The following is a 26,423-nucleotide window of genomic DNA, read 5'->3' as shown; positions in this document are numbered from 1 at the left end:
CTACCGCTTAGAATAAGTAAGTGTTTCACGATCTCAATATATACTAAAACATTATAATATAAACACATTAGTCTGTCTCAAGTGCGTTTATTATGGTAATTTATTTGTGTAAAAATGACAATTGTAGTATTTTATTTAGGTTTAACTGCAAAAAAGTATGTACAAGTCGTATAAATCGTTTAATTAAAAGAGTAAAATGTCATTCCGTCTGCATTGGAAAAAAACTTACATAACAGTTAATTTAACAATGTTGGATTATATTAATAATAAAATTATTCATATCAGCTATGCTACCACATACTTTGCTGAACTTTAATATTTCCGTCTATCCGGTGTACTTTGGAGTGATAATTTGGTCTTATTATATTCCTCGTTTATCACTAGATTAACGTATTCATCCAGCGGTCATCATATCTTCGATGCACAACTAATGAATAATATAATTCATAATGTACATTATTTGTATGTCATCATTTGAATAGTAATAATGTTTCCCATATATTTATTTTTTCTTTATTTCTTTATTCTCTCTATTTATATATTTATATATCTCTATTTTTTCTTTATTTCTCAAAGCTCTAGTAAAAACTTTAACGTGTTTCCTTTATTTAAACTAACAAATATTTATTCATTTCCTGGAATGTGTGATTTGAAACCATTGGCGTATTTTGATATTAGTATAATATCATTTCATTAAACAATGAAACAGGTTTTTCAGGCACATAAAAACAATTGCTATGAACAGTTACTGTGCTTATAATAATTTGACACCTTATAAATTAAACAAACATTCTTTTCATTGGTCTATGGGTACAGTATCGAAGATCAATTAAAATATTTATTTACATTCCAACTTGATGATTAACGGTTCAAAATATAGATCATCGATGATTTTAAATAATAATAAATGAACATCTGAATGAAATTTGTATTATTTTATTTATAGATTCCCCGATTCAAGAAGTGACCAATGCCATATACGACAAAGGAGTAAAGTTCTTCATGTCTCATGACCTAGAACTCCGACTTCCTCAAACATTCTTCTCTGGAGCCCTGCTGAGAGCTGCTCCGAGATCACTCGAAGGAGGCGGCGCAGTTGTACATTTGGAATTGTTGCCAAGGGATCTGGAAAGCAACAATGGCGGCGGAAGGATTTTCTTCAAGAAAATTAGTAAGTTTAACGAACCATATATTACATGTAGAAACTTACAATAGAGTTTTCTATTATTTATTGTTTAATATAATTCAAATTTATAATTTATAATTTTTATGACTGGTTCCTATTATCACTTTAAAATATGTGCATACGTTTTGAGAGACCGTAGTGGAGCAGTTGATGATAATAATGATGATAATGCTGGTCTTCTTTCAATTTGCACATCGACAAAAATATTCAAGTTTTTACGTTTTATACGTAAAAAATCGTTTTACCTACTTACCTTTTATAAAATATATTTAGTATTCACCACATACCTACTGAAGTTTAAGGTTTATCAAAGAACAAAGCTTACCATTTGAACAGAATACGTACCTTAAATATATTTTTTATGGTCTATGGTGAATAACCTAGTGACAAAATTATTAAATTTTATTATAAAATATACTAAGTGTAAAACATGGACCCTAAGTAAAAAAGAGATCTAGAAACTAGAGTAGCACAGCGTGGTATGGAGAGGTGCATGCTGGGCATAATGCGAAAGAACAAAAAGCTGTGTGATTGGATAAGGATAGGGTTTGCGACGAAATAGAGTTTGTTAAAAACCTTAAATGGAAATGGGCTACACACATAACTCGAAGAAGGGACAATTACTTGACAAATCTACCGAAGAGTTACAAAACGTCCGTAAGGTAGACCTAGAGGCCGCTGGATCGATGGAATGGTTATGTTCTGTCGAAATACGTGGCAACACAACGCACGGGATCGAGAGAAGAGGAATCAGTTTAGAGAGGCTTTCATCCAGCAGTGGATAGATTCAGGCTGATAGTGATGATACTAAGGGAATGATGAATCTCTAGAAACTATCGGTATACCAGCCTGTTTTTAATATTATACTACACACATAATAGTTATTTTAGATTAATACGATAGACGAAGTAATATTCACACAACATGTTGCGTGTCTATAAATGCCTTTGCGGCAAGATTCAGTCATTGCATCAAAATGAAAACGCCTCTATAATAAACTAACATTACATTTATGTTGAATGCAGTGATATGAATAAACTCTTATAATCAGTTCTAATACGTGTATGCCTATTAACTTTTCTTATAATATACTACTCGAAATGTCTAGGCGTAAGATAACCATAATGTTTAGTTATTTTGTGAAAATAATGTTTTGTAATTATATATTATTACTTAGAAAGGAAGTTTTTTTTATTTATTGTCACTTGTATTCATAATAAATTATAATATTGTATAAAATATAGGTACATATCATTTTTACTAGAGGTATTAATATCAAATCAGATTTTTACTGCAGCGATAAACTAATGCAATTCGCTAGTAAAACTTTAGTTTAATGTTCGATACAGGGTGTAATTGTACTTTTACCCTATTTCCCGTCTCTAAAATAGAAGTTGAGTATACGAGTAAATTTACTATAATTATGTTCCAACTAGATACGAAATGGAGACAAATTTAATGACACTGACAGATGTTATATCGTTAGGTATTATTTGTTTAAAATAAGTATTGTATCATGGTCGCAACGCACCTATTGTTTAAGGTTTATTATACATTGAGCTTGCGGTATACTAGGTAATAATATAATATATTGTTAAAAGAACCGTAGGTCACACAACTCAACATTGTAAAATCCGTAAAAAATCTTAACGGCCCACATGCTCAGCGTAGGTCAAAATGGAGGTTTTATACTATTTTCAGAGCATACCCCCTGGACATTTCTTAAACGTTGTAGATAATCTATTTATATAATTTTGAAGCCTTTTTATCCTTTATATATATTTTAAACAGTTAGTGACTGCATAAAGTATTTTTATTACTTACATAAAATAGTATTCTTTTAAACCTCTCGCTCTAATGTTTTAGAATATAGTCATATTTCAGTACATCCATGTGCAGTGGTGTTAAGATTTTTTATGTTTATTAATTTTTAAAAGCATTGGTAAAATTTATGTCGACATTATTATAGTGAAATATTTACGATAACAAATTATATTGATATTCTCTGTGATCCCAAATTTGACAAGAGTTAGGCATTTTATTATTAAAAAAAATAGGCAAGATTTACACATTTAAAGATAATTCTAAAGATACTGATTATAAACTATGTCTTTGACCATTCAAATGTGATAAACATTCTAAGAATAATGTTTGCTTTATAATAATTATTGACCTAAGAATAAGGTAGTATTTTTTTTAAATACGCCATTTCTATTGGCATTTCCCAGTGGTTAAGCTACAAAATACGGCCGTAACACATAAATTGACAAACGATAAATAAAGTAGGGAGGTGCCAATAAAAATGGCGTATTTCAAAGAAACACTACCATATTCTTAGGTCAATAATTATTATAAAGCAATGATTATTCGTAGTATGTTTATCACACTTGAATGGTCAAAGACAGCTTATAATTAGTATCTTTAGAACTATCTTCAAATGTGTTAATTTTGCCCATTTTTTGAATAATAAAATGCCTAATGCTTGTCAAATTTGGGGTCACAGAGATTATCAATATAATTTTTATCGTAAATATTTTACAAAAATAATCTCGTCATAAATTATACTTATGGCTTTATAAATGCGTTTAATAATTAATAAATGTTAAAAATCTTAACACCGCTGCACAAGCATGTACTGAAATATGACTATATTCTAAAACATTAGAGCGAGAGGTTTAAAAGAACACTATTTTATGTAATAAAAATACTTATGCAGTCATCAAATGTTTAAAACAAATATAAAAGATAATAAGGCTTCAAAATTATATAAATAGATTATCTACAACGTTTAAGGAATGTCCAGGATCATGCTTTGAAATGCAATAAAAGCTCCATTTTGACCTACGCGGCGCATGTCCCCCCTTAAGGGGGGACATGCTCGTCGAAGGTCAAAATTGAGTTTTTATTGTATTTTCAAACCATGATCCTGGACACTCCTTAAACGTTGTAGATAATCTATTTATATAATTTTTAAACGCATTTATAAAACCATTAGCATAATTTATTATCAGATAATTTTTGTAAAATATTCACGATAAAAAATTATTTTGATAATCTCTGTGATCCCAAATTTGACAAGAATTAGACATTTTATTATTCAAAAAATCGGCAATATTAACACATTTGAAGATAATTCTAAAGATACTTATTATAAGCTATGTCTTTGACCATTCAAGTGTGATAAACATCTTATGAATAATGATTGCTTTATAATAATTATTGACCTAAGAATAAGGTAGTGTTTTTTTGAAATACGCCATTTCTTTTGTCATTCCCTAGTAGTTAAGCTACAACATACGGCCGTAGCCATAAATTGACAAACTCTAATTAAAGTAGGGAGTAAAATTATGTTAACGCGTGTGTTTGAACATGTACCTAACTGAATTTTTTTTAATTTTTTTTTTAATTGGTACATGTTCAAACACGCGCGTCAATATCATTTAACTCCCTACTTTAATTATAGTTTGTCAATTTATGGCTACGGCCGTATGTTGTAGCTTAACCACTGGGGAATGACAAAAGAAATGGCGTATTTCAAAAAAACACTACCTTATTCTTAGGTCAATAATTATTATAAAGCAATCATTATTCATAAGATGTTTATCACACTTAAATGGTCAAAAACATAGCTTATAATAAATATCTTTAGAATCATCTTCAAATGTGTTAATCTTGCCGATTTTTTGAATAATAAAATGCCTAATTCTTGTCAAATTTGGGATCACAGAGATTATCAATATAATTTTTTATCGTGAATATTTTACAAAAATTATCTCGTAATAAATTATGCTAATGGTTTTATAAATGCGTTTAAAAATTAATAAATGTAAAAAATCTTAACAACATTGCACAGTTATGTACCGAAATATGACTATATTCTAAAACATTAGAGCGAGAGGTTTAAAAGAATACTATTTTATGTAACAAAAATACTTTATGCAGTCATCAAATGTTTAAAATAACTATAAAGGATAATAAGGCTTCAAAATTATATAAATAGATTTTCTACAACGTTTAAGGAGTGTTCAGGATCATGGTTTGAAAATACAATAAAAACTCAATTTTGACCTTCGACGAGCATGTCCCCCCAAAAGAATATTAAACTGTATATAAAATGATATTGATTGTAGATGACGAAGTTTGCAAAATTTTCCGTACTATTAACATGATTTACGGTGTTTTTTGGATTGATTTTATAAATGATTTGACGTATCTTGGGTGCAAGATTATACAGGGGTAATATTAGTAATTCGATAATACTAGTATATATATCGACTTTGTTTAGGAAAAAGAGCATAACCCTCGCAGAACAAATTTTACAGGAGAGGCCAAAAACATATTTGAACGATTTTGGTTCAATATTAAAAAAAAAAATAGGCACAGACATTGGGTGCATGATTATTGATGATTTGGTGTAATATCTTTTCGACCTAACAACAATTACAGACGTTATTAAAATTGAAAGTAAATGCTTTTTTTCTTAAATTAAAACTTAATCAAAGCTCAATTAAAACCTGAATTTAGATAATAATTTAGCATTTGCTGCTTACTTCCCTTTTACAGAACGTGTATTTAGTTGTATACGAGGGTGGGTCAATAATTCCTTAGAAAAAAGCATTAAAACAGTTTTTATTTTTGTATTTTTTTTTTATTTCTCAACATAATCTCCTTGGAGCTCAATACACTTGGTTAGACGTTTCTCAATTTTTTTTAAACTGTCAGAAAAATAAGTTTTCGGAAGGTCCTCAAAATAAGCATTTGTCCGATCGATGACTTCTTCATTTGAAAAAAAAACGTTGTCCACTTAGCCATTTTTTTAAGTTTGGGAAAAGGAAAAAGTCACTGGGGGCTAAATCTGGCGAATACGGTGGGTGGTCGACCAATTCAAACTTCAATTCTTCAATTTTAGCCATTGATCGTAAACATGTGTGAACACGGGCATTGTCCTGATGAAAGAGGATTTTTTTCCTGTTTAAATGAGGCCGTTTTTCTTCAATTTTGTTTTTTAGCTGGTCCAATAAAGATGCATAATAATCCCCTGTTATTGTTTTTCCTTTTTCCAAATAGTCAACGAAAATAATTCCACGTGCATCCCAAAATACAGTAGCCATAACCTTACCAGCTGATTTTACGGTTTTCGCCTTCTTTGGACATGGTTCGCCTTTCGCAATCCACTGCTTTGACTGTTCTTTCGTCTCGGGAGTATAGTGGTGTATCTATGTTTCATCTACAGTCACAAAGCGACGAAAAAATTCATCCGGATTGCGTTGCATGAGCGACAACTGGGCTTTAGAGGCCACCACCCTATTGCGTTTATTGTCGACTGTGAGCAAATGCGGCACCCATCTTGCAGACATTTTTTTCATGCCCAATTTGTCATGTAAAATAGAAATGACGCTACCTTTTGAGATCCCTGTAACCTCAATTATCTCATTCAACTTTAATCTTCGGTCACTTAACACCATATCGTGGATTTTATTGATCATTTCTGGTGTAATCACCTCTACAGGACGTCCTGAGCGTGGTTCATCCTTTGTTGATGTACGACCACGTTTAAATTCATTTAACCAGCTATAAATAGTTGCAAGTGAAGGAGCAGATATGCCGTGAACTAAATCCAACTCATTTTTTTATTTCCTTTGCTGTTAACCCTTTTATATTAAAATGTTTAATAACAGCTCTAAACTCAATTTTCTCCATTTTTTCATTTTCCACAAGCAAATTTTTTTTTTAAATGTACGAGAAACACACAACAACCCGACCAATCTGATTGAAACTTCGCAGCATACTGAATCGGTAGTGCCGCTGCATGAAAACAAACCGCTTACAGTACTAGTCGCGCCACCTGTCGGCTTTTCTAAGGACTTATTGACCCACCCTCGTACATTGTTAATATGTAATAAAAGCACTTTTCGAAAAATTGAGGGTTACTCCCTTTTCCCAAAACACAGTCAATATGTATTCAGTATTTTTTTTTATTAATATGGGATTTACTAGTTTTACAACATACATTTAAAGAGTCACGCGAATGGCTTCAACAATCTTTCATAACAAGTATAGTATTCGAACTGCCATTTTGTAAGCCGTTGATTTGTCTTGCAGCGGAATTAGTAATTTACCCATGTTTACCTAACGATTTTGCGCAAAATATTACCTATTATATCGTAATGTTTTATAAGTAACTAATTTATTTAAAATATGACGTATTAATGACGTGTTACAATTAATATTAAATAATAATGACTGATATTTATATTATTAATTACATTTCGCTGACGAACATGTATCTAAAAACCTAGATACGTCACTCAAAATAAAATGAACAGGTACTATCTAAAGTTCGACGTTATAACATGTATGAATTTTTTTAATTCGATGTAAACTTATGAATGTATGTTAAGTTATTAGTATCTATTAAGTAAGTAAATTTGACAGGACAGAATCAATCAATAGTTCATAGTACCTGAGTAATTCTCTTTAGAATTAATATTAATAATGATGCCGTGCACCTACATAATATATTTTATATAATATGCGGTAGTGTTTACTCTTTTTTTTATCAGCGAATATTATTTTTAAATGCATCTACACTTTGAGTGCAATGACTCTTATTCTATTGTGAGTTCAAGTATCAAAGTATATTTTTTGTTAGAATTATCTTGTTAGTATTATAATAGAAAATATTTTTTTATAAATAAATAGCGAGATGTATTAATAGTGCTACTTATACAGTATTTTAATTTTGTTAATAGAAAAGTATACCACCCAAAACAATAATTATGTTGGAACTACGTAACATATTTAAAAATAATTTAGGATATTAAATTTTATGTGATGTAGAATCCTATATAGTTAAATTTGCTACAGGAAAATAAAATAACTGTATCCATTCTAGAATGAGCACAATACTAATGTAAACTTTCGCGATGTGGAATATATTGTTTAATTAATTTTAAATAATTATTTTTTAAACTCATGCCATTAATCCAAATAAAAAAATACAAAATGTCAATTATTGTATCTTCCCTACAAATTAAAAACTTGACCATGTAATATATCATTACAACTCAAATTTATTTTAGAAAAAAATTGGACCGAGTAGGATTCGAATTTGCATCTTCACTTTCCTTCTATCATTCATGAAAATTATTTTTTCTAACTACGTTTTTATCTGAGATATTCTGACAAATTCTGCAAATAAAAAAGCAATTAGTTTTGTATTAAATTACGGTAAATGCCACTAGTGAGGCAAGTTTATTGACGTTTTTGTCTTTATGAAAAATGAAAGAACAGAATTGGTAAATCTTGCGTTTACTCACTATTAAATAAAAAAATATTTCAAATATATTTATTTATCTTAGTGTGAACAGTCATAAAAATCCATATTCATTAGTATACAAACGTCAATAATCAAATTTGACTAGCGTCAGACGTATGTTGCGATTAAGTTAGTAATGTCATTTACCTTAATTTAATTACACGATTAGCGGAATTTTGAGTAGGTACCTCAGGTAAAATGTAAATATAAGAATAAAAATATAAGAGATAATATATATATAAAATATTTAAAATTAAAAAAATTAATGTGAAAAATAGTAGATAATATATAATTTATAAAAAAACTTATATTTAACTATTTCTTTTATTCAACGAATAATTCACAAGATTTAAGAATGTACCATTCTGATTATTGAGCATACATAATTTTGAAAAACACTTTCTGAGAAAATAATATTATAACCAATAGAAAAATTATAAATCGTAGCATATTGGCAAATGCGACGGACGGGGCGAAAACCCAGGAGATGCATGGTTCGATTCCCTGCCGGGGTGGCTTACTTTTTTCAAAAAGATTTTTTCTATTGGTTATAATACATTTTCTCGAAAGTGTTTTTCAAAATTATGTATGTTATATCTAACTCATTCTAAAACAAGTAACTGTAGTATATAGCTAACCAAATCAATTTGGCCTAATTTACATGTGACTGTATAATGCGCTATTTTTTTGATAAAATTAATAAATTATTTATGATTATTAAAAATATACCCACAATTGTGAATGACAAATGTGAATCGAATACCTATTTAATACATGTAAATAGTCCCCGATCTCGTTCAAACACTAATAATTGCTCTGTGAAAAATCATTGCAGACGCGTCAACACAAATTAAAGACGCGTTATATTCGGATCACGCTTGCGAAGTGAATATTTTTTCTTTATGTTTCGATTCAGCTTTCTAAAAGCAACGACATGCTCTGTGTGACGCATGAAAATGACTGCCAAAATACCTGCAGCAGACGAGATTGGCGGTTTTAATTGAGAAGCAAATTCAACTATTTTACACTGCAAATACCTACGTAAAAATATAATATAATAGAATAGCATTAAGCCCAATGAAATAATATAAATTTTAATCAGTGGAGGCTTATGGGCAAGCATGGTACTAACATAGCCTAACATTAAATACATCAATCGGATTTGGTCACTTAACATCTTCCTCGTCGTCACCTTCATCACTGAATTTTATAGTAACGCAATGCAGAACCATACTTAGTAAAAGATAGGTATCTGTCTTTTAGGAGGCGATAACGACATCAAAAATTACGTCGCCTACTGTATCGATACATAATATACGTCATAATATAGCAAGTAGTAAATTTACGGAAAAAAGCAGTGGCCTAGAATTAAACCATTATTTAAAACATGGCCAAGACACGTTCAACTAAGTTAAGCTAAATTATTAACTCTGGATGGTGTTTATTTCAAAGTGCGACTTAGTTTTGTAGAATTTAATATTAAACCGACGTAAATTTTAATTCTACCAAAAAAACTCTATCTCAATCAATAAACTGTTAAAACGTATGTATTATGTATTCTTATATGACGAGTTTGACAGAATATGGATCCAAATGTGGTGATTTTCGGTATTTTTTTATAATTGATTGATGCAGGGGCTAGAGAACGCTATCACTGCGGTGCATTATAAGCATATGATAGTCTTTGTTTACGTATTTATGACATTTTAGAAATTTTAACGGTCTGAAGATGAACATTGAGTGTTGTGGTTTTTTATGACCGACACGGATGCATGTTGATTCGTTTTAATCAGTTTGTGCCACTTATTTTAAGATCACGATGTTTACATAAATACTAATTTACGAATTTTGGTTATAGACATATATCACGTTATTCTCATACTATGAATATTTAAATGCACATATGGCACCGATAAAGTTAACCTCATCACGTGATTATAACTACATTTATTATAACAGTGTTGTTTGTAAACCGGTTTTATTTCATTAAATATACAAGTTAGTAGAACAAACAAATGGGTCGAATTATCCTGCTTAAATGTAATTAAGTGATAAAACTTGTTAATTTAACTACAAAAAGTAAACAGATTACTTTCGTAATAGGTATATATTTAAATAAATAGTCGCGTGGACGTTAAAGCTGTATTTAATGAGGACAAAATTCCGTTTATTGAAATTGCGAATACGTGAATAGCGTCGCTTGGATATCTGCCAGAGATAACTCTCCGCACTCTTGAGTTAGAGCGTCAAGGATTTCGTTGATGTGACTGACCCTCGTTCACCTTACAGCGTTACTGCATAGCCGATCTACGCAATGCAGGTTTCGCATGTTAAGAGACGTGAGACGTGGCGATGAACCGATGGAAGTAGCGTGACCTTGTGCTTGCCCTATACTTTGATTACGGAACGTAAGATGAAGTAGTAGTACCTACTAATTAAATCACTAATACATATTATGGTTTAATAAAAAAGCAATATAATTAAACTGATGTCTTTCATAATATACACGTATTATCATTTTGAACTCTATAAAATCCGGATAATAGTATAATCAAAATACAACTGTATCAATAGAGAGAGCGAGAAAAAAATGGAGAAAAACAACCCGATAAACTAAGCATATCTTATTTGAAAACACTTTTAAGAACTACATAACCACGACCAAAATTCTTTTTGAAAAAAAAATACGATGCCAAACGGGATTCAAATCTGTTTCCCTCGGAATTCGCTCCCATGTGTCCTGATATACACGTTATATCTAATTGCAACGAAGTTAATTAATGATTTTTACAATACTCTCTGAAGCGCTTTCTAAACTTATAAGCAATCAGCTTTTGAATTTTTAAATTAAATTACCTTAATTACTGAGCGATGTCAGGAATCAGGATCTATCCAAATTTTTGTTATAGCGTACTTGCACTAATCATTTAATAAACTATATTTTTTCAACAAATAATTCGTTGAATAAAAGGATAGTTATTATGTAGCCATATAAAAACAAACGTCCAGACTCAAAAACACTGGCGACTGGACATGAATTAAAAAAACGGGTAATTGTTTTATATTTAGTAATAATATAGAGAGATGGCTTCGTCAAAATAATCTCAAACGTCAAGATAACTTGATATTATACACAGAGAAGAATAAATCTATAATTTATTAACCATAATGCAATTCTTGCATCTCATTACACGGGTGATGTCTTTTAATTTTGTAGTTATCGTGAACATTATGAACGTGTTGTTTTTCTTTTCGATAATTAATATTTGTTTGGGTCAAGCATATAAATCTGATAGGTTGAGGGAATGTTGATTCTCCACAATTTAATGTTTCCACAGAAAAATACACCAGAGAAGGCAACGGAAAAATATTTCGGTTAATAATAAATTATCAATACGGGAATGGGACAATTATTGGACGCCAGAACAATTGGAAGCCGCACTGTCGTAGATACGTAAACAGAACGTAGATGAGGATTTTTTATCAGTTTATATCTACTTATTAGTAGTTTTAATTCAGTTTACTCTTAACATAATGTTTTTTTTATTGCGAATTGAGAATTACCATGCCTAAGGCTTTATATGAAAATAAAAACTCTTTTTTGCTGTAACTTAAACATATGCTCGATTAAATCATTATTTACGTGTGCATATTTAAATTCTCAGCAACTATTAAATCATAATATAATAATTTGAATATAAATAATAATATTAAATATTTTTTTAAAAGTACCTATAAGTGAGTACCTAACGTCTATTTATTTTCGAATTACGTGGCGTCCAATTGTCCCGGCGCCAAATCATCCTAGACCCGAAAATACAACGGCGATATGAAGGAAAATGTCGAGGCTGAGAAACATTTAAGATTGAACTGGGTTTAGAAGCGTCTAGAAGACATTATATAATAATTAACAATAAAGTCATCCACCAACGTCAGATGGAGCTGATATAATAGGTACTCATCGAATTAATTAATTAACCACGATGAACTCTTGTATCTCGTTTCATGGGTCATGGGCTCGAGTTCCGCAGTTATATCGAATGCACGTGTTGTAGGTTTTTTTTTTTGGGCCAAGCATATAAATTCGATGGGTTGGGCGAATGATAATTTTCCGTAATTTACCGTTTCTTACCTCAGTGTCTCGCTTATAATTTCATCATTAAATTTTTGTATAATTAGCTGTGATTATGTATTTTTTGACATCCGTTGACAATGTAGGTCTAATGCAGTGAGGCATAACATTTTAATCAGGAAAATCATTTTTTGTAAAGGCTCTAGAGCTGGACAAGGTACATATATCGTAAATGTGCGTGATATTTAAAGCAGACAAATACATTCAAACTCAGGTACTATAGTCGGAGCTCGAAATGACAGAAGCGCAGCTCCGGTTTGTAAAATTTCCAAAATTATTGCTTTGTATCATGGAAAAATTAAATATAATATTATGTTTTTAAAGTTTAATACGAAACTTTTTAGACTATTTACGACTTCGCAAGCCCAGATAATTTATTGCAGTCTTGAAAATATTTTCGTACCTTTGCATGCCACAAGTTAAACGACTTTCATTCTATTTGACCGTCTGAGCTGGCTGTTATAATATAATAAAAAAACCTTTAATATTATACAAAAAAATTATATTATGTTGATATTTTGTACTTAAATTATCAAGTGCTCTAGATCATAAAAAGTCTCCGTTGCCGAAACTGCTGTAAAATAATTTAATTTGAAATTTGACGTATACTCATCGTTGTGTGAGTCATGGATAAAAGTATTTGACGATTTTTCATTGATAAAATAGTCTAGATAACTACTATTAACTAGGATATGCTAGGAAATATATTGCACATTTCATTATTGGTCGGTGGGATGATATAAATAGCATGGTGGAATAGATTGATATATACATAATGTTCATTTGAAAGAATTTGTATTTGCTGTTAAAGAGTGTATTGTAAAGTCAAATAACCGATAAGAAGTCGTGTCTAAAATTAAAAGCTACAAGCGACATAACGTGACACGTAGAAACTTTTTATTTTATGTAAATTTATTACAAATTGAAATAATTCTATATTTTTTGTACATATCTATGTTCATGGGACCATCTTTTCCATCTAAATAAATACATAATTATAATATTATTAAATTTATCAATTCACATTAAATTAAATATATAAATATTAACATATTTCTGTCCATTAAATATATATAATTCGTTGTCTCACTCATTAATATTTGACACACCTAGCTGAAAAATTAACTGCACCTCGTTTCAAGAGAAATAACTAAATCTTATATTATTTACTATTCAAAGTACCTATCTGACATTTTTTGCTCTATTTTAATTGATGTTATGAAATTAACACAAGATAATAAATAGTGCATGCTAAAGTGTGACTACAAGTTTGCTTTGATAAATTATTAAGTATAGAATAATAGTGTAAACATAAAGAATAAACGATCATGATACATTCAATACCAGCATTCAGTTTTCTTACTTGAACTAATTACTAGTATTTACTAACGCATTTCTTTGACAAAACGTATTCACCTAAATTAAAGTCTGTTCTTAATTAATTAGAAAGGGCATGCGTAGCTCATTTAGTTTACATACAATCATGTCGCAAGATCCGTAAAAGAATAATAACAAACCACATCTTCTTAAACAGATGTCTATTAATAATAATGTTATTTGGCATTGCTTTATTTTAAGTAACGGTTTTTCAAGTAGTATGTTAAATATAATATTTATATACTTACACAATTAATACAGTCGACTGAAGATTAGATACTTAGATATTAGATAAATAGATATTAGATATTAGATAAATTTTATAATATTAGATAAAGATACTTTCTAAATATTTTATACTTTATGACATTGCTATTTCTTGCTCTTTATAGTTTGGTATTACATTAATAAGATACTAGAATATTAATTCTTCTTTTTCGGTCATAGATTGCACCTCCAAGAAACACTGTCGCTCGCCAGTCTTCTTGCGTACCGTATATACTCTACAAATAGTACCTATTTAGCGGCTTTCGGTACGCCGGAATCCGGTTGGCTTGAAGAATAGGCAAGTTAGGCTGAAGTTCTCTTCTGGTATCTGCAGCATTTAACTAAGCCACCACTCTTAGCACTCGTCATTCTCAGCGTGATGAGAGGCTGCTCTTTTCTTTTCGTTACTCCTAAACCCAGTGTCCGTCGTAAACGTCTATTCTCGAAGCTCAGTATACGATTGCTCTGAGAATACTTAAAGTGCCATGATTTGCTGCCGTAAAGCGGCACTATCAGAATGCAAGCGTCGAATAGGCGGCATTTGGTTTTAACCGACTGTCAATTATCGTGGTAATATTCAACCTAGATTTTGGAAGAACAAATAATAACATAATTGTTTTTACATTGTGATAATGTACGGTTGAAAGTAATAATTTTAAATGAAATTAAAATTGTTGAAGGCACTTGAATTTTTCTTCTTCTTATTTTGGTGTCACCTATTATCTAAAGTTGACGACAAAAAAATTATATCTCCCTAATCAGGACCAAACGTGTCAGATTATTAATGTCTTGGATATTGAGCCCTCTAGTTTTCTCTGTATTATAAAGCTGACGAATAATCATACTTCTCATTGTAAAAAATATGGTTGAAGTTTGCAACTTTTCTTCGCTTGATAGTAACTATAAGTCTTCTTTTCTTGGTCTTTATTGATAATGTGATGATCCCAAGATATCTTCATAATACGCTGATATAGTCACATCTCCAAAATATACGTAGTAAATAAACAGATTTAGTATTTCTGTATCAAAATACAACTAAATTGTTTGTCAGAGAATAATTTTATTATATTCTATGATCCCCATTCTGCCACCATTTTTCATGTTCATTTTTTCTTAAAGGATACATTATTCTACGAACGTGCCGGAATTCTACTTTTAAAATATTTTTGAATCACACTAACGGTATTAAAATACCCCACGGTAAGGAAATCTAAGTTTCAATGCTCGGGTTTTACAAAATCTGTCGCGTGTCATATATTTATCGTGTCTTCTTCAATACTTATAGGTACTCGTATTATGCAAAATTTATATTTATTAAAAATGATCTATAGACTTCTAGGTTACCGTAACTTTAAAACTATAAAGAATGCTACCCGTACCTTTGTGACAATTTACCAAATTCGATTTGACAAAATTTACGTTAGATGAAAAAAGTCTCACAGTTATCTACAACAAAGAAAAATCATAAAGATATTAAATAAGTATTAGTGGATTAACTATACTAGACAATAGTGTCGATTAAATAAAATAAAATGATATATAATCGACGTAATTTAATAATGATCGTGACCGATATTTTATATATAATTTTAGGTACTAACTTTTAGTTACAACAATTCTTTCTGTTAAACTAGGGTATTTGATTTATTTTTGAACACAGATTAATCTCAGTCAGAAAGTATGAAAGATGCGTATTTTCCCACAATGGTTCAAAATAGCAATCAAAGCATTAAACAATCAAAGAGTAAAAAAATCTTGGCAACATAACTATTATTGCTGTATCTATAACTCTAAATAGCATTTTATTGCATAGGAAAAAATCGCAAGGAGTCTTCTAAACTGGTCAACGCCTCAGGCCTATTATAATTATGCACCCCGTGGCCTTTGTAGTTCAATGCGTAAAGCACTGGTTTCTCATCGGGGACTCCGGTTTTGATCTTCTGTGTGTATATATAATATTATATGATTTTCTCAAAGCCTATGTGCTTTGTGTTTGTTTAGTGCTACTGTTATTGTTTCTACTACTACTACTACACTACTATAATTTTATCGGTTAACTTGCTGTGTTAAAATGGGAAAAACAGCGGACAAATACAAGTGCCACTGCTTGGTCCTAGAATATTGTATTATAAACTATTTTGTATGCCTACGATGGCCGAGCGGCAAAGTGTCGGCCTGTAATATCATCGGTCCCAGGTTCAAATCGCGGGTGTGGCAAAAAATATATATATGATGTTTTCCAATGTACCCAGAGTATGGACCTAATAAGTTGAGCAAGTGGCTAACATCAATTTCTTGTAAACAAAATAATGTTACGAAACTTCTTCGTGAGGCGGCTAAGATCCACATCGGATTGTAGAGCAAATGGACAAAAAAACTATTTTTTGTTAAATAATTATTATGAATATTTTATGTGTAATTTTAAAACTGTTTAATATTTGAATTATGTGACACTAATATATCTCTAATGAAAGTCATAAAAAGTATGTTAATAAAGTACTTAATATAAGTATGTCGTGTTTTCTTTCAAGTAATGTGTCATTTTTCTATCAAGAATTGACATACCGTTAAATTAATTAATGGTGTCGATTGCAATTAGCAAGAAATTTCGATTTAAAACGTCCTGGTTACAGTGAGATTAGTGATAACTGACTTTCTGCATTCACAGTCCGGTAGTGCAAGTAAAGTAAAATTTGCATGTAGGCCACGATGCCAAGGATGCCGAAGTCAAGGCCACGAGCGTTCGCCCTCAAAAAGATCATACCGGTTTGCTGCAAGTACTGCAACTTCCAAGTTAATGGACTCTCCCACGCTTTTATGTGAACTGTGGCTCAATACTAAATGGTCATGTGTCATTATTTGCTATGGTTGGCAGATGATGATTACAGTTTTTTGTTTTTTTTTTTTCATTGATCATTGCAGTCGTTTTCAATTTTTTTCCCGTTTCACTACGCTCTTGGTTTATAAAGATAATTTTATGGCGGTCTAAAAATGTATAATCACAGCAGATAATTGAAAAAAATACGTTGATATTTGAAACTTTTTTTAGCTTTCAAAGCTGCCAAAGCAAAGTATATTTACTTTTCGTTTTTCAAAATTTTGACAAAAATGTGAATTATGAAATAAAATGCATGTTTTTCTTTAAATTGGTTGCTATCACAGTGATTGTAAGTCGTAATCTGTCAATGATAGTAATATATTATGTAAAATAGGAACCGACCGCAATATAATATACTCAATCTTGCCACGGATACATATTTAAATGAAAACATGTATTGTGTATGTAAACGTAGTTTTATATGTCACATAACTTAGTTTTATATGTCACATAACTTAGTTTTCTAGGTTTGTGACATAAACCTAAAATAGTTGTGAGATATTGAATACCTATTAAAATGCGGTTAATATTGCATAAATTAGAAACGCACCACACCTACACGCATATTGTGTTATTTATTTATTAATTTATTTATTTTTATACAGTTATTTTATATTATGGTAATGAATAGTCTTTTGATACCCACTTGCATATTTATGGAGAATGTTTTACACATTTTCACTGATAAATCTTATTCTTAGTTGATTTATTTTTTATTCTGAATATATACAAGAAACTTGTTAGTAGGTAGGTATAAACCTACAAAAAATGTTCGATCAAGTGGGCGTCGAACATACATTTTTTGCCGGCTAAGGGCTATATCTACTTTTTATTATAATTGTAATTTATTTTCAATAATGAACCAAAAATAATTATTAGAGAGTTTAAGGACGTTAAAACTAGAATTTAAGCAATCCTAATGATATATAATATGATCAAGCTAGTAACATTGACAAAAGTGGCAGTCAGTATTGATAATGCTTTATATATACGTAGTATAGTTATTATTATAATATCTGAAAGATTGGTACTCGTACTTCAGTCAATAGATAATTTTACGGTTTAAACCCTTACCCAGAAAAAGAGACACAAATTTTTTTTAGGGAAAATATTTTGAATTCAATATGCATATTGTGAAATATAAATTGTATGGAAAATATCTTTTATAATTTCCATGAAAGTTTCTTCTTATCTAAGCTGTATACATCTAACAATAGAAGTAAAACTTAAAATCTTCCACATTCTAATACACGCTGTTCATAACCATGATCATGCGAAGATCTTCCTGGAGCTATTAGTTACTATATGATATTGATTTGAAAATGAATACTGAAAGAAAAATCATATAAGTATAAAGTTGTAATATAAATATATATATATAAACTCACGATATTTTACTTACAATTTTTTTTAATGAGATATTTTTAATATTTTGTATGAAACTATAAAGGTTTAATAACATCATTCGGTCGTACCTATACAATAGTAAAAAGCTAATATAAACAACATAATGTAATAAACGAAGAAAACGATTCAGCCTATGTTCCTATTTATAAATCTCATTATGGCCGTATCATTCACACGTATATGGAAATTGACGTTACTATCATAAATTCTTTACGATATGCGGTAAGATGAATGCACTTTATTTGTATACGTGATGCAGTAAAGTTTTACGATTTGATGAAAATTTCAATACAAACTATTTCATAAAACCAAAGGCGTGACAAAAACTATCTCCATAAAATCTCGATAATAAATTCAGCTAGAATTTTTCTGCGACAAACTGACACTTAAACGAATTAAAAACCTTTTATTGCGTTTTGTCATTCATAAAATTGTTACGTGGTTACACTTTATTATAATATGTAAAATATATGTTGAACATTTGTTACTTTTAATTGATTAATGAGTTTATTTATTATAACCATTAACCAAAGTACACTACGCTACATAGTATTTTTTTATAGTATAGTAGGTAGTGATGTTCGTGTAGTAACGTCTATAAAAAAACAGCATTGAATTCATTAGCTCACACTCGTTCGAATCTGACAAATTATCTGGCATTACATCTGGCGTGCTAATTTAAAATTAACTAACCTCTACCTATGTAGTCATTGAATTACGACACTTAGTGCATGCAAGCAATTGAGAGAAAACAATGTTATGCACTCTGAAATCAAACTAAAACATTATTTTAAAGTTAACTTAACACACGTAATATCGTGGTTTTAATCAAAAACATATATAATTTATTTATAACGTTACAGTATTCATATTGTAATAGGTAGGTACTCACTTTCTGAATAATCAGTGTATATCTTAAAATTTTCTGTATTTTTTCTCCTCACAAATATTAAATAACAATATATTTTTTTGCAGTTATTAATAGTGTTTAGTCTTCTGCATTTTAATATATAATGCTATAAATGTGAACATCAAATAATTAAAAAGAAAAACTTTACACAATTATGTTGTTTTTTCATTGTGTATTGGGCGGTGAATCGAGCAAATGCTTTGCTTAGGACCGAACACGATAATTTATATTATAACGTTTATAATACTTTAATCACTGTGCAGATGTGTATTGTTATAATTTTTATTTATTATACTCGTTATCTACTTATAGCTAAGAGGCAGTCATTGCTTCTGCGCTAGATGTTGCATAAATGCATATTTTTTCAATGTGCGTTCGATCCAGTATGAGTACCTACTCAATGGGTTTGGCAAATGTATGGACGTCTGTAAATAGAACGTCTACTCTATGGGAGTGAACATAGTAATTTACTTTACTTAGCAGAAAAAATATCTTTATTTAAATATTGTACCCAATATTATAAATGTAATACGAAATAGGTAGATCGCCATTTCTGCGTCGAGACGATTTCATTGTGGTTAGATATTATATTGATTGCATTTTACTCTATGCACCGTATTCAAACACAGATATTAGTATAAAACATAATGTTAATTCGACTCGTTCGTATGATTTGAACATACTAGGCATGGTTGATAAACATGTTGAGCATGCTAATCTTTACCTACTCTGAAAATAGTAGATTCCATGGAAACTGTGTATAAATAAACTCAACCATACAAATCGATTACATTGACTGACATACACGCAACATTTTTTTTGTTTTAACGCATTTATAAATACTGTCATAATAGCATCAGGAATTTCCACCGCATTCAAAAAAAACTTTTCACACATCCTCAAAACGAGTCGCTATCATAATACTCTCGGCCTAGTTACCTGGAACCGCATTACCTGGTGTTTAAATCAGGTAAATAGGTATGATACGGTGCTAACTGGAGGTATGAATAAAGAAATGGGTGTGAATGAGTTTTCATGTGAAAAACAAATTCTTGGCAAAAAGACTTTCTTTTCGACTGTTTTCATTGTATGCTCGGTCAACATTAGTAAATGATTATTGTTATTTTATATCGAACATTTGTGCGATTTATTGTATTTTATTATCTGATAAAATACAAACATAATAATGTTACAGTCAACATTTATTCATTGAAATGTATGCCTATCAATCGCATGCTGAGAAAATAGCAAAAAACGCTTTTGCCTTTATTGAATATAATATTATTATAAACTTTCTGGATCTCATCTATTACAATTTTATCAATGTGAACTAAATCACTCGGTTAAATTATATATTATATAAGTGTAGATACAACCTTTTCCGTTATCTGATGTAAAGTCACGATGCATAGGTTATTAAATATTTTATATTTCAGTTAATATGCATTTTATTCGCGTAATATTTTAACTATCTTAGAAATGTCGACAACAATAGCAAATAATCATAAATTAATATTTATAAATCTGCTTTATTAATTTTTAATAACTGATCTTAAAAGTATTGTGGTAACGCAAACGATAAACGACCGAATTTCAATGATTAAATAAAAACACCTTAAAATACGTGTTTCATATTTTATTATAACTGGTGTGGGTGATAATAATTGTACTATATAGATTGGATATATAGAAAAGAGATTTTGGGCTCTTCTGCTCGCGATATAATACAACTTTGTTTGTAATGTTATATATCAAATTTTATTCCATCTCCACTGTACAGTATTTTCAGGGAGGGATTTTTTCTATGTTCACGTAAACTAAATCATTTATTATTAATGGCCAAACATGTATCACAAAAAAATTATAACCGATACACGATAATATTATGCATGGATTATAGGTGATTTGGTATTATAGAGCAGTAATTGAATCTGATGGAATTATTTGTTGCATCATTAAATTTACTTTCCTTTATTTTCTTAGCACTACTTTTCACGCTTAAGTTAACACATTAGATTTCTTTGGATACATAAGCATACAAAAATATAACATTATATATTTATGTTAGACAACGTGTGCCTACTGAATATATCTGTCAGAAACCGTTTAGTATGCTATTTGCGGTTTTTCAACAACATGCTATGCGTTGTCTAATGATTTAAAAAAAAAAATAGTAGCAGGATAATAATATTATTATACACACGCTGCTGTATGCAATTCTACAGGTATCGTAAGGCGTCAGCTCGGAGTTTGTGAAACGAAACACTTTCGTCACACTGGAAATATTTAGTGATACATCAGAAACGTGACAAAAATTATCTGTGCCATTGCCGACCCAAGTAGAAAGCCGATATATTCACAACGACTGGTCCTACTTTTTCCTCCTCTCCCGTTGTTGTCTATGTATGAACTGTCATTGCATGTCATTGTTTTTTAGAGTGTTCATACTGACGCGTCTGTCGTGTTCACACAGGGAATGGTTTGATTTGAATAGATAAGTTACATAATAAATAATACACTAGCATTAACACACCTTATACAAATGTAATGCATAGATCAATGCTAAATATTTTTTGGAAATCGATATTACCACCGGTTTTTGTGTGAAGGACTAGTCTGACTTCGACAACTGATGAATAACAGGAATGTATATTATTTATTAATAACACTTATAGTTAATATATTTGATTTGAGAATTTTTATAATTCAATTTGAAACGAGAAAGGACGATTCAATATGTCAAGCAATCTGGGATATGATTTTGACAGCTGAAAAGTAGACCACTCGTTGCTTGTGCAAAAAGTTATGCTCAGGCTTTATTAATCTAAAGATGGCGGTGCCTGTGCCCATTCATAATAAATTGGGGGTACCAGTTGCAAGTCAATGATATTCGTAAATGTGTATTCTTTAATATAATTAGAAATTCTAGTCGCAATATCCTGAAATGTATGTTAAATATTAAAAATTATATTTTTTGTTAAATTAATACTATTTACCTACTTAACAATTAATTTTATGAGCGAAAGAACTGGATTTGGTAATTAGTAATCTGACACAAAATAGAAAAGAAACTACTGAAATAACAACATTCTTAATAAATGTAAAAGAAGTTATCGTACATAACTGCAAATCATATTCTCGATTATTATAATTTCATGTTGTCTAAGCATGTTAATTACAGACAACATTGTTTCGCGAGAAAGAGTCTTAACACTCTTAACTAACGTCAATATGAAAACAAATATTGCAGATTTTTTTTATATTACCTTAACTTTATATTTTTATGATATCTTTGTAATTATATATTTAAGTATATTATGTGTGTGTAAATTATATTATGGTAAAAGCTTATATAAAAATATCGTTTACAATTATCCTATACAAAGTAATCTAAGTATTTTTTTGTTGTATTATATAGACAAAACGATTTGCTTAACCATGGAGAATTGTTATTTTCTTTGTATATATTAGTTTGTATTCAAGGAAAGCTAAAGAAAACACGGTGTTAGTATTGTGGATAGAGAATTATTATCTTTCTTAGATGTTTGATGTGTGTCAACGACGTTTTAGCTAAGGTAGCAAGCAAAAGCTTTATTCCTATCGATTACTTTGGTTCTTGTTTTCTTTTCTAAAACATAAAAACAAACACACAAAATTTATCGTGAAAAAGATTATTTTTGAGTTGAGACACTAAAAACTTTACATGCTATTGTTATTGATCAGTAGTAATATATAATTTTAAGTGTATTTTATTTTAACGATTTCATAATGAGAGTAAATTTGAGAATTATACTGTCAAACGAATTATGTTTATCGAAAGCCGGATATATTAAAAATAAATATATTGTAAATAGTCTTTGTAACAATGTGCGACGATAATGGCGCGTATTTAGCAAAGAAAATACAATGATGAATTGTACGTGTTGTACCGTAATTAATCCCCCTGTTGTCTCACAGGTGAATGTAGGGCCATAAATTATTATATTGGTACAGTATAGATATAGTTTAAAGTTGGAAAACATACAAATGCCCACTGGACTCCTATTTAATATATTCAGTAGATAAAATACGGGTAGGGAAACATATACAGGACATACAGATAGGCATATTTATATCTATATAATTTTATATAATATTATCAGCTTAATAAAAAGCTCTTAAATATATCTCAAACGAAATCTATGTCATAAATCAAACATTTTACAACATTTATATTTGCTTTAACCAAGTTACCTGAGTAAAATGTTGTGTTTATAATCTTTATTACCTAAAAAGTAGATACCAATAAAACGGCAAATTTTAATTGAGAATAAAATTAATATTTGATTTATTATATGATTCGAGAAATTTAATTATTAACTATCTACTTGTAAATTGTGTAATATTTATTAATATGATTTTTAATTATTTTCAAATTTATTAAAGATGTATTTTCAAAAATATGTAATTGATTTCAATAATGTATTATTATTTACAATTCATTTTCTTTACTTTCAGAAAAGTACCTGAAAAACAAACTACTCATAGGCTTGGTGGCAATAATTCTCATCGTCAAGTTGATCAAACTGAAACTGTTTGTCTTCTTACCTCTCCTCATTGGAGTTCATAATGCCAAGAAGTTCTTCCTGAAGTTTGTCCTTTTCATCTTCCCGGCTCTCAGCAACATTTTCCAGCTGTGTTCTTGGTACCATAATAATTATCATAGCACCAAATTCCACCATCATCACCATAAGATCTCGCATCTCCACCACACGGTTAGTGACATGAAAGTATTTAAATTATTAACTGACGTAATTGGAATAGCATATAAATCGATTATCAAATTAAATTTTAAATATAATGTGAGAATTCTTTTCTTCATATATATATATATATATTTTAAATAAAGACTATTATCATACATCTTTTATTTAATATTATATTATTTATGCAATATTTTTGAAATGTAAACTATTACAATTGAATACCTACCAAATCATTCGAATTTTAAAAGGTATTGTGGATAAATAGAAAAAATTGAATTTAAATATAACATAATATATATTTAATATTATTTTTCTTTTAGCTGCCCCACCCTCATCCACCCCCAGATTTCCCTCCACCTCACCACGTCTCGATACCACATCACATCTCGGGACCACCTCATATCACGGGACCAGCTCACATTGGCCACGGACCACCACCTCCTCATGAAGTTCACGTGATTGACGGAAGACCATATCCCCCATCAGGTGTTCCAGAAAGCTTATACCAGCATCAACAACCGGATTGGCTACTGTCAGGACCAGGACTTGGACCAGAGTAAGTACATCATCTTTTACCGCATCGCTGAATTAAATGAAAAAGTGCAAAATTTTGTAGATACGCCTAAAATAAATAACTAACATAAATAAGCTATCACGCATTATAGAAGTGAATGGCATACTATTCCATAAATCAATTAAATTTAATTATGAACCTATACTAATAATATTGATACTATTGCCCCGTATCCAGAAGACCTCAAAGGGGTATTTAATGCATTAAAAAAATGCATAGCAGTTCTCTACAGTGCATAAACAAATGACAATAGCAACTTTATCGTTGGCGACGATTCTTTTAAAACAGTCGCGTCATTTGTTTATTTCCGGTTCCTTGTTATGTATAGTACAAAATGTATAATACGAAATAAATTGATGGACCAACCTCGCCAACCGTTTGATCTTCAAAGGCGTCTGAAATTAAAGTACTCTCAAGCAAAACCAAAACAACTATTTTTAAAACTCTTCTGCATTCAAGTATAGATTATTAAAATTAAATAATTCCATCTTAAATATTATCTGAATATACTAGATATCTTTGGAAAAATGTATGTAGATGCACCATGCTTATACAGTAATCACTCTTATCAACATGAGTAATATTTGTGCACTGCAAATAATTAAAGTCAGCTAACGTTCAATTTAAGATGTAATTATAAGCTGAGAAAATTATGCTATTAACCTCGTAAAGTGCTTATGCATTCTCATTTGCACTTTCTTTAACTGCAAAATAAGTGGGTTCCCAATTATCTACCAATTTATCAAACTTTATGTTGTTATAAATTTATCTTAAAACCCAACAAAATATATTTTAGGTTATATCTGATTTATATGATAGTTTCACTGTAACTACTAAACCACTATCATTAGGCCCTATGCCAGTATGTAGTATTGTGAAAAGAGAAAAATGCCTATTGTAATAATTACTGTACATAATTTGTACAATATGTTTTAATAATTGTTTCTTTCAAAATTTCTAATAATTTTTTATTGAACATATAAAAAATATTTTGTAATAAAATTATTTTTGTATTCACTGAAGTTTTAAGAAATAATGTACAGTTGTTACTAAGTACACGTAAAACGTACTAGAAAAAAAAGGAAAAAACATATACCGTATGAGAAAGTTGACCCTTACCAATAAAGACTCATGAGTTACTAATCACGCATAAATTTCTAAATAACTATGCATCTTTTTGTAACTTTAAATTTAAAAAAAAAACAATCGGTAGATTAAGGACAGATTATTCTGGCATTGCGGTCACAATGAAATCACGTTGCAACGGTATTAGTGTCATTTAAAAGTAACAAAACCAATACTTAACTGAGTCGCCTGCACTGCTACAATAATCTGACAGCATTCTACTAGATTAGATTCATAAGCGGCGTCCTATTCCTAAAAAATGTTTCAGTTTTTTTTTTTAAATATTTTTCAGTGTTGGGTCATTTTTTATATTATTTCTGCCATATAAAATTATTTGGTAAACTATGGTTAACATAGCGAAGGGTGAAAGTAGGCTGTTAAGATTCGCCATAAATAAAGCTAACTAAACTTTGTCAGTCATATGTATTGGTTTTTATTGAAATAAGACTACAATTTACAGATGGTGTTGGTTAGTTTTTAAAATTCAATTAAACCCTGCGAAAA

The 26,423-nt window shown here is 29.8% G+C and overlaps 1 protein-coding gene across 1 annotated transcript in view; it reads left to right on the top strand.

Moving 5' to 3' along the window:
* Window positions 1–26,423, top strand: part of Osi17 (DUF1676 domain-containing protein Osi17) — a 55,973-nt gene that overhangs the window by 9,776 nt on the left and 19,774 nt on the right. Inside the window, exons 2-4 of the mRNA XM_085954973.1 lie at window positions 947–1,171; window positions 23,973–24,229; window positions 24,541–24,776. Coding sequence (XP_085811099.1) covers window positions 947–1,171; window positions 23,973–24,229; window positions 24,541–24,776 — 718 coding nt within the window. The remainder of the gene's footprint in view (window positions 1–946; window positions 1,172–23,972; window positions 24,230–24,540; window positions 24,777–26,423) is intronic.

Source organism: Rhyacophila brunnea, unplaced genomic scaffold, assembly GCF_057557595.1.
Source record: "Rhyacophila brunnea isolate RB1 unplaced genomic scaffold, BYU_Rbru_1.0 scaffold_4, whole genome shotgun sequence".
NCBI classification, from domain to species: Eukaryota; Metazoa; Arthropoda; class Insecta; order Trichoptera; family Rhyacophilidae; genus Rhyacophila; species Rhyacophila brunnea.
The sequence above is the reverse complement of the archived record's forward strand: the minus strand, read 5'-3'. Positions and strand labels throughout refer to the sequence as shown.